This window comes from Trachurus trachurus, assembly GCF_905171665.1.
Source record: "Trachurus trachurus genome assembly, chromosome: 11".
NCBI classification, from domain to species: domain Eukaryota; kingdom Metazoa; phylum Chordata; class Actinopteri; order Carangiformes; family Carangidae; genus Trachurus; species Trachurus trachurus.
Window position 1 is genome coordinate 19,852,093 of NC_139904.1, and position 10,800 is coordinate 19,862,892.

The 10,800-nt window shown below is 43.1% G+C and overlaps 1 protein-coding gene across 2 annotated transcripts; it reads left to right on the forward strand.

Moving 5' to 3' along the window:
• The first annotated feature begins 26 nt into the window (after positions 1 to 26).
• sesn2 (sestrin 2) lies at positions 27 to 10,574 on the forward strand. Of its 2 annotated transcripts, none has more exons than XM_083982077.1 (11): positions 27 to 990; positions 1,957 to 2,022; positions 2,610 to 2,798; positions 4,851 to 5,033; positions 5,886 to 6,104; positions 6,310 to 6,448; positions 6,538 to 6,653; positions 6,968 to 7,051; positions 9,361 to 9,467; positions 9,555 to 9,699; positions 9,961 to 10,574. In XM_083982077.1, exons 1-11 carry the CDS (start codon positions 676 to 678, stop codon positions 10,045 to 10,047), a joined length of 1,650 nt encoding a protein of 549 aa, XP_083838203.1. In that variant the 5' UTR covers positions 27 to 675; the 3' UTR covers positions 10,048 to 10,574. The 2 variants fall into 2 exon arrangements, with proteins under 2 accessions (XP_083838203.1, XP_083838204.1); XM_083982078.1 differs by lacking the exon at positions 27 to 990 and adding an exon at positions 1,370 to 1,505.
• The last annotated feature ends 226 nt before the right edge of the window (positions 10,575 to 10,800 follow it).

A 10,800-nucleotide genomic window follows, 5' to 3' on the forward strand; every position in this document is an offset into this window, starting at 1 on the left:
TATATCAAAAAAAATTAGTTAAATAACGCATACCAATGAATAGCATATTAATTAAAACGGGGTTGGCTCGGCGCACCGTGTTGTGCTGCTCATTAGTGGAAAGTTTCGCTACGTCACGATGACGTAGCATATGAGGAAAAGGCTCTCGCGAACAGGCGAAGCTTTGGCAAAGCGACTGAAACCTGCAAATTCAACTCGGTGCCTCATGCAAACACGTCTTCGGTTTGAATTAGACCGTGTTGTGTTCGGAAAGTCCAGTGCGAACACAATAACGCTGGCTCGAAGTCTTTTTATGTCTTTGAGCCACCGTCAGATGCGCCGCTGAGACACTTTGCAGCAGCATCTGCTAACAGCGGCTAGGCTAGCTCAGCGAGCTAACCGACCGGCAGACCGGAGGCAGCGGTCCGGCAGCCCGCTGCGGGAGAGGGGACGACCGGGCTGCTCTGACGGTGGTCCGGCTGCGGTAATTATTAGCGGAACAGATGGTTGCGCAGTTAACTCAGACACACAACAGACAGCTCGTATCTCGCAGCTAAGAGGAGCAGCTGCATCGAGCTAACGCCGGAGGTGAGCTTTAATACTCCGGCTAACGGCAGCGTAACGGCAGGTGAAACAGCCCCGGTGTATCAACAGTCAACAGTCGGTCGTTACGAGCCTCGGGGACCGACACGAGAGATGGCCAGTGACCCCCGCCAGGCTAACGGACGAAACACACCGGGGCGAGGGTCCGGTTCTGGTCGCTGGTCCGAGTCGGAGTCGGACGCTGCCCCGAGCGTGAAGGGCTTAGCGCGGCTGTGCAGCCGGGACGAGGAGGAGCGGGCGGCGGGTCTGGAGGAGCTGAGCCAGGGGGTCCGGGAGTGTCTGGGACTGGACCGGTCCGGTTCGGCACGGCTCAGTAAACAAACTCTCCTGCATCTGCTTCGACTGTCCAGGTCATGCCCGCTGAGGGAGGTGCGAGAGAGGGCGACGGAGCTGCTGCGCACCGCTCAGGTAACGACAGGACCCCCACCCCCCATAATAATATTTACACAGGGGTACGTTCAGGGGAGGTGGGAGACTGGAGATGGGGGCAGCAACGGGGGCTGCCTGATAACATATAACAAGCAGGAGTTTGCTATATCTTAATTACAGTGGCTTTGCCTTTTTCTTTCTTTTTTGATAAATTAAGTGAATGATTGATTAATAGACGTGATAACCTTGCAGCTGGTCACCCGCGGGTATCAGCTGGTCACCTTTTTGGGCCAGATTGCTGGTTATTACATCAGACGTTGAACTGTATGAGGTGATGCAAGACTGAGCCGCGGTGTGCACAAACAAGCAGGCCGGACACGCCCCCTCTCGGTGTCCTGAAAAACACCCGACACACGACACGACACACCCCCTCGGCCACAGGAGCTTCTAGATTAAAGAAAAAAAGTCCGACTGCGTTTGGATGTGTGTTCAGTTTATTTGCCCTCACTGTTGGAGGTAACAACCGGCGGCGTTTTCCCACCCCGATTATGTCGGTGAGTTTAACGTGAAGTTTAGTAGAAATTTATATTTTAATAACTCAAACTACTTTACGAGCTTCGAGTTATGAAACGGGAAGCAACTTACAGTCCAGCTGCCATGGTCAAAGTAGGTCTGGTCAAGTTCAAGGGGCTTGAAGCTGTCTGCAGATATGTTCGTTTATCTTGAAATGTTCTACATAAACTTATCATAGAGCAATAAGTATTGTCATTAAAGTTTGTTTTATTCACTTAGGCAGCCATGGTAGATACACTGTTTACTCAAAACTTGAGATTAGATCATGAATAAATGAATAAGTCATTTAAAATGAAGCTAAACCGTGTTGACAGTTTTTAGGATTTTAGACTGTCTGTCTGACACTGCAAGTGATATATGACTGACATGCAACTAAATCATTCATAAATTCACAGTATAATTACCTTTTTCTGTCCTCTTTCTTACTCTTAGGAACAAGGAGTTGCAGTCCCTCGGGCTCTGGCCTCAGGTCCAAGTGCCTTTATTACTGCTAAACAGGTGTGTATGGCTTATTTTGTTGCATTTTGCTGCTTTGTTCATACAGTATTTATCAGGTTTTCCCGTGTTAAACACTCAAACTGCCACTGTTGGTGTCCAAATTAAAATGAGTAAGAGTATGCTTATGTATAAAAAATATTATAAAACTTAAATTTTGTTCCACACCGGCTCAGATTACTTTCTAATCTTGCGTTAAGAAAATCATTCCCTATCATCTCTCTTTATTCGTACACCACATATTTAATCAGATGTAACAAAGAGTTTGAGAATTAGTGTAGATAATTTTTCTGCTGCAATACTGCAGCGACTCTTGCTTCATGCCATCAAGAGGAGGAGGACCAGAGAGTTGTTGCCAAAGCTGATGACTGAGAATACCGATTTCGTATGTGACTCACTTCAGGCTTTCCACAGGCAAAAGTAGGAGTGTTCAATGAGCCCAGAGCACTTTCAGCCTCATGCGACGGCTTGTCTCTGGCCACAAGAGAAACATTTTTAAGTGAATCTTGCCAACGTGTCGTCATAAATAGTAACAAGTATAACGTGAAGTTAGTTGGTAGAGAATCACATGTCTTGCTCTTCCTTTTTAGATGTTGAAAGAAGAGCCGGACCAGGACATCCTGATCGAGTCCTTTCTTTCACTGGGCCGTGTGGACCACATCGCCATGGTGATGGCCCTGCACCCTGCCTACCTCAGCTGCTTCTTGAGGACCCAGCATGCTTTACTGGAGCTTGATGGCCCCTTGCCCCGACACTGGAGACATTACATTGCTGTTATGGTAAGAAAACCACAATATATGATGTCAACCACTGACACCTTTCAAAACTTCCCATCCATCTCCCTCTGTGAGTCACCTGTTGGTTCTGACTGATATCAGTGATACATCAATTGGAGTTGTTTGCTGCATCAGATTTGTTGTATTTTGATTTCCATTGCATAGATTGAGCTGCACATACACAAATACATTCAATCATTAGAAGACAAAGTGAATACAAATGAATCAAATGGATATTTGTTCACATTGTTCTTGGCTACAGATAGGACTACTGTGGGTTAGATTTTCCAACACATAAATGCTGTGTTGGCAGTGATGTTGTAAACAAGTCATTCCCAATCACATTTATAAGCTTACGTAAGTAATTCTGCTTCGTGTTTATTTGCATCTGCATTTATTCTTTTGGTGTCAAATGAGGCTGAAATAATAACAGCTATAAACACTCTAAAGCCTGTAATTGGTTTGTGAAATGCCACAGGTAGTAACTCCATCCTTTTCAAGCATAGGCAAAATATTACAGGGCTAATAGCTGAAACATTCAAAATAATGGCAAACTGCAGCTGACTTGAGTTTTATGAGAGAGTCAACAACGCCAGAGTGTTTTCATGGTTTGTTTCTTTTCATACAAACATTTAATAATTTTGGTTTTATGCAGGTGCTGTATTCTTGCCTCCACTGGTAGTTGGAGAAAAACACAATATTGCTGCTGTACAGTTATTTCTGTAATGTTGTTTTCCCTGCAGCCCACTGCTTTTACACTTCTACTCAGTTCAGCTTTAGTGACCAATAAAGAATCCATTCAGACGGGGTCACAGGCTGGAGTGGCCCTCTGAGTCAAGTGATATCACTGCTCCTTTGCTTTTCCACATCGCCGACAGAAGCTTTCGATGCGCCATAGCTGAATGCACACAACTGCAGGCAATGAAATTATGAGTTTAAGTTTTAAGTTTAAGCTGTCGGAGTGCCAGTTACAGTAGCAAGTGCTGATGGTAATGACTATTGTCAGCACTTGATCCTTGACAACCCTTAAAGGAACAGTGTGTAGGACTTTATTTCACATACCAGGGAGGTTACTGATTAAACTCATTTACACAAATGAAAAGGTAATTATGAATATTATATGATTTCTGCCAATAGATCTCTCACTGAATCCCACAGACAGGTCTGTTAATTAAACCTGGCAGTAGCTCCATTTTCTCCAGCTGTGAAAGAGTCCCTTGACAAACAAGTACACATATTACAGCCACACGTGTGGCAACAGTGTCTCGAGGCACAGAGTAATTTTGATATGATATCATTAGGATGCTTCACATTGGATTGTTTAACAAGTTGTCGACTTCATAATGTTTCAATACTCATTTCAGTTCTTACATACTTGGGCTGATTACTTCCTGAAGAAGAGGCAGACTTCTACACATCAAATGATTTAAATGTTTTTGTGCTCTAGAGGACCAAAAAATATTCTTAAATGTCAAGTTTGTCTCCTGACTTAATTTTCCTCTGAAGACGATTGACCTTTTTCTTCTGCTACGTGGGAAAGTCTGCAGAGATCCTAATCAATGTTTGTGGGTGAATTAAAGGCCGCTACCGTTGTTAATGTTGACTACTGAACAAAACACCATGTTGAGAATCAGACACTGACAGATACTGCCTATGAAAAAAAATAACTGTGATAAAAAAACTGAGTGAACAAATCTAAAACTAAAGAAATGGCGAAGTAAAGAAAGATGACTGATGCAAAATAAACATGGCAGGTCATTTTCTACTCGAGAGTTCTCCAGCTCTAGGATCATAGCGCGTCATAGCGTAACAGGTCTGCTCAAGACTGTGGTCCTCCATTAACATTTAACAACTCCCATGATTTGTATAAACACCACATTATTAGCTTTCCTTCTACTGGAGAAATGCCATGACTCATAATGATCGGCTGGTGGATGCGTTAAGCTGGTATTTTGATAGTTCTTATACACAGGTCAAAGATCCAGCTACGTTTCCACTGGACACCATGTGTTTGTCTTCAGTGTGTTGACTTGGACTCTTCCTGATGCTCCACAGGCTGCGGCTCGACACCACTGCTCCTACCTGGTGCAGCAGCACAGCGCAGGCTTCCTGGAGGCTGGAGGAGAGGAGAGCTGGCTGAGCGGCCTGGAGCACGCTCCCACCAAACTCCGCAGCCTGCAAACACTCAACAAACTGCTGGCACACAGACCCTGGCTCGTTACACTGCAGCACATCCAGGTCAGACACTACATCCATCTGCCCACTCACTCCCTGTGTCTCACTCACTCACTACTAGTTCTGCTTTTCTGTTCATACTCATCATATACTGTAAAAGTGACATTGTCATTAGATTTCTCTCTCACTGACTGACTCACAATAGTTTACCCCATAGTGAGTAATAAATAATCATTTACCGTATTTTCCGGACCGGAGTAATAGTTCCATCCATCCGTCAAAAAATACGTTGCGAACAGGAAAAAAAACATACATAAGTCGCATCGGTCTATAAGTTATAACATTTATTTCATAAGAATCCAAAAAGAAACATTTTAATCTGGAAAGACTATTCAGTTAGTTTACACAATATCCTGCTCACATCAGCTGGTCGCAATGGCAGAGCAGCCGAAAAAATGTAAAACTACCTCCACTGTGGACAATGACCGTTTACACAGTGAAAACGAGTAAGAAGAGACATGAGAACGTTTTGGAGTCTCTTGCTATGGATACGGTCGGTACGTGCCTTCTGCCTTCTCTTGTGGTCTTAGATATATATAAAAATATACGGCATCTCATCTATGTCTGTAAGTCGCTTCGAAATATAGGTCGCATGACCAGCCAAACTACTAATAAAAGCGTGACTTATAGTCCTATATAGGCGTCGTCAGTGACAAATGTAGATCCACATATATGATATACAGTCCACTGTGGGAGTATCATCAGAAACTTTTGTTCTGTTGCGAGGACACTACACAGAGCACGACTTTGGGCACTCAAATGGCAGAAACTGAATAAACAGAAGAGGGAAAAAAAATCCTCACAGATTTCCAAACATCGTTGAAACATTTCATCATCACCCGGTCTGTTCTGCAGGAGTTGGTGTGTCCTGGCGCTGAGCCTCGCTGGTCACTGGCTGAACTTATACACGCCGTGGTCCTGATGGCACATGCTCACTCGCTCTGCTCTTTCGTGTGGGGCTGCGGCTTAAACCCCGAGCCCGACCACATCGGAGGTTACACCTTCCAACCTCATTCTCCCAGTCACCTTCCTCGCAGCCCCCACAGCCCAGCTCTCGAGGACAGCAGGCAAGAGGTGAGCCAAGCACTCATTTATCACCACATGTCTGACAAGTCTGAAAAGTCATAAGGACGAGGGCAAAGAGACATTGGTTCATTCACCAGTCATGCTATTTTAGTAACAGTAGAGGACATGGGTCACTTCGCAATCTTGATTTCCTAATGAAAAACAGAGCAAGAGGTTACTTCCTCATGCCCCTCTCTCTTTTCATCTTCTCTAGTTGGTTGACGGAGCGATGGAGGTGGAGGTGTTGATGAAGAGGATGGTGGAGCTGCAGCAGCAGCAGGAGGAGGAGGAGTGCACACAGGAGGAGATGGTCACTCGCTTTGAGAGGGAGAGGAGCGAGAGCATACCTACAGGTACAAACACGCCAGCTCATCACCATGTCAGTCTCTTCGGTGACATTTTGTTTACTCACTTCATCCTCCTATTTGTTGTGTGTGTTTAGCGGTGGTGCGGGGAGCTCCACCTGAGCTGCTGCTGCACCTGGTGGAGGAACAAGAGTTCAGATACGAAGACTTTGCACCAAGAGGGGAGCAGGCACCCCCCACCATGAGAGCACAGGTCATTTGAATTTGATTTTGGTGATCGAAATTGATTGTTTTTGGGGATAAGTTAACAACATATTTAGTTTGGGTATTCATTATTTTGAACAGTTGGTTAATTAAGCTGAACTGAGATCAACCACAGCTGGTCATATGTGATGATTTGCTACTTTTATCTGTTTTTGTACCAATTTTTAATTTAATATTTTGGTGGGTTTGTGAAATGCATTTTTCATTGATTTTAGGATAATTCAAAGATTGTATGATTGATTTAAAAAAAACAAAAACAACAGTTGATAGTGGTACTGAGCCTGTTAAATCTGCTGTGTGCAGGACTATTCATGGGAGGACCACGGCTTCTCTCTGGTGAACAGACTACTGCCAGACATGGGCCAGCTCCTGGATGAGAAGTTTCAGGTAACGACACATTTATGACTGGTTGGTCTTCATTTAGATAATCCAGTTTTGTTAAACAGAAGTTAAATCTGCATCCTTGGAGGATTAATTTAGGCTTCAATGTAGTCCAAGACTGACTATTATCCTCCATCTTGCAATCGGCTTGGTTTAATTCAGAACAGGTAAAACCTATGCTTATTTTAAGATATGTCTGTACAAGTCCCTTTGAGTTAAGCAATCTTAAATGAGCCTTTTAGTCTGTCTTTATGCTCAAGCATCATCTGTGAAACCAGCCGATAATGTCACAGAGTTACACTAATTAACACCAGTAAGTTTATTAAGACGAAATAACACTGATGTGTGGATGGACATGACAGGTCTGTCGGCTCCAGAGAGTCGAAGTGAATGATGCATGATGGGAACAAACTGAGACACAGAGTGGGAAGAAATAGCACGGGTCTACGTGCCTGTTACATCAGCTTAGTGTCAGGAAGACAATGGCTGGTGATTGAATGTTAAACCCAGCGAATACATTATTGGGGACACCGTACTAATTCTGGGTGCCCCACATCTTCATAACAAGGACTACACAAAAGATTCTGGTCCACGTTGACATGATTGTGTCAGATTTGTCAGCTGCACTTTTATGATGACAGTCCAGTTGATGGTTTTAAATTATTGGGAGTTTTGTGAAAGACATTTGAAATTATTTTAGAACAATTCAACGATTGTATGATTCATTTGTTGCTCATATTTGTCATGTTCATATAAAAACTGTGTGAGACGACTTTTGCGTTGTTACATGATATATTATCATGGTGGAAAATTATAGTCATTAGAAGAGGGTAAACTGTGGCCATAGAGTGATGCGCATGGCCGGCAGCAATAGTCAGAAAGGCTAAGGCATTCATAGCATGATTGATTGGTGCTAAGGGGCCAATAGAGTGCCAAGAAATCGTTCCCCACATCATTACACCAGCAGCAGCAGACTGGACTGTTGACACAAGGCAGGTTGGGTCCGTAGATTCATGCTGTTGATGCCAAATTCTGACCCCCACCATCTGCGTGGCTCAGCAGAAACCCAGATTCATCAGACCAGTCAGCTGTCTGTTTTGGTGAGCCTGTGCCCACTGCAGCCTCAGTTTCTGTTCTTGGCTGACAGGACTCGAGTCCAAACATGGTCCTCTGCTGTTACAGCCTCAAGGTTCAACGTGTTGTGCATTCTGAGATGCTCTTCTGCTCATCCCTATTGTAAAGAGTGTTTATCTAAGTTGCTATAGCTTTTCTCTCAGCTCTAACCGGTCTGACTTTTCTCCTCCAACCTCTACATTGTGTCTATCTTAGGTGATCAGCAGTTTTTTTTTAGAAATGTTAAAACCATATCATTTGATCTTAGATGTGAACATTAAAGAGGAACTATGCAAGTCTGGTCGCTTTTCCACTGTTTTGCTAACCCTCCGCCTGGCCATGTGCATTTATTTTCAAAACGAAGCTGGCGAGAGATCAATCCATGGAGCAGTGGATAATGTTATATAACATGTACGATGTAACGATGTGTATATTTGTGTAGTTTTATCTGACATAAACAAAAGATTGCGGGTTACGGAGTGTGTTTGTGTCGCGTTGCGCAGAGACGATAGCTAGGACACCGGGGCGGCGGCCAAGTACTACACTAATGTTGCAAGGTTGGTTTTCAGCCATGAGACGCCAGGTGAGCCTCCGTTCTAACTGGTAACAAGTCGTCGTAGTTAACTTTCACAATTACTCCGGAGCTTTTTAATTAAGGTAAACATGTAGCATAGCCACGGGAAAATCCTGCTTAGTTCCTCTTTAACTGAAGCTGCTGACCTGTGTCTGAATGAGTTTATATTCTGTACTGTTGCCATGTGACTGGCTGATCAGATAATTGTACACTAATTAATTAAGTGCTTTTTTAGTAAAACAAGGTGGTATGTGTTTTTAAAATAAAAAATAAAAAATCTAAATTATCTATATTGATTCAAATGAAATAACAACTCCACTTGCACCTCTCAGACATGCATCCTATAATCTAGGATCTCAAATAGACATTACCTCATGTTAATGGGCCACAAGCAAAGAAAAACAAAAAAGGTTGGGACGGGCTTTCATAGTTGTCCAGCTCCTGCCTCACTCAACAAAAAGTTCAGCAGTAAACACAAGAATAAAGACCAACATTTTGTATAATGAGGAGGAGAAATCAGTATTGAAGCTAAGTTTCTCTTCTGCATCTCGGTTTTCGATCAGAGAATTTAGAGTGATTCACTAATGGATTTACTTTATCAAAATGTAATTCAATTATCACATTACAGGTGGTGAGCAACCTGACATACCACAGGATGGCCATGCATGAAGGCGTCGACACTCACACTCTCAGAAAGGCTCTGTGGAACTACATCCACTGCCTCTACGGCATACGGTCAGTACAACACACTGTAAACCACCACATGTGCAGCGGAAATGATTCAAACGTGTCACCGACTGTTTGGTTACTCTACGTATGCAGATACGACGATTATGACTACGGCAGCGTGAACGTGTTGTTGGAGCGCTCTCTGAAGGTGTTTGTTAAAACCATGGCCTGTCACCCTGAGCAGACCACGGCACGCGTTTACCATGCCTTCTGGAGACACTTCAGACACTCTGAAAAGGTATGAATGAGTTCAAATACGCACCTGACCCAGCCTCTTCAGTCGCAATGAATGAATCATTTGACATTTTAACATGTCGTCCCTCTTTGGTACCTTTTCAGTAGAGAATGAATCATTTGACATTTCAGCGTGTACTCTTCTCCCTTTTCTTTTTAAATGTCATTAGAGAAGGAAGCGTTAAAGGACTTGAAAGTGTGTCACCTAATAACCTGAAGGTAATGACATGTTCTTTCCTTTTTTTTCTTTTTCTTTTTCTCACAGGTTCACGCAAACCTGATAGTGATGGAAGCCCGGCTACAGGCAGCCCTTCTTTACACCTTACGAGCTATCACGCATTACATGAGATGACACCGTCGCTCACACATTTGCAGATGCTGAGCCAGCTGTGACGTACTACAGCCCAGTGCATTACACAGCAACAACATGATATCTTGCACAAACACTACATTCAAAGCTTGTATATGCATATCTTATTTTTCAGTGTTAATATTTTGATGTTGCTTTACGAGTGGAATATCTGATTATTTAAAATATTTTTTTTCTCATTTTGCACTGAAATGTATCAGGTTTTGTTTCTCACCTGAACCTCAGGTTGGTGCATGTGTGTGTCTCTAGTAGACATGTCTACATGCTGCATGCCAGGCGTGCAGGTCTGGTACAACTACATCACCATCATGATTCAGGTGTTTCCTTTGCAGAAATTTGATTGTATTAGTTCCACCTGTTCCAACCAATATCTGTTCACTTTACAGCACACCATGGCTACTCACGCCTCAGTCCCCTCTTTCTGCAGCACGTGGAGGCTGAGATAAAACAAGACAAAATAACTTGTATTTTTATATACAATAAAAAAAGTTACTTTGTTATCAAAATTATCCAAAGTGTTTGTCTGAAGCTTTTCTTCCATATTGGGATGGGAAAAAATGGGGTCCTCAAAGTAATCTTTGACTGATAGTTGGAGACATGAGAATCTGCTCATTTTAATATTTTGTTTTGAATGTTCATTTTCTAAACTTAAATTTAAGTCAAAGATGACTTTGACTTTTGGACATCTTTGTGAACTTACACTTACTGACCACAGGATGGAGACAGAGACCTAAA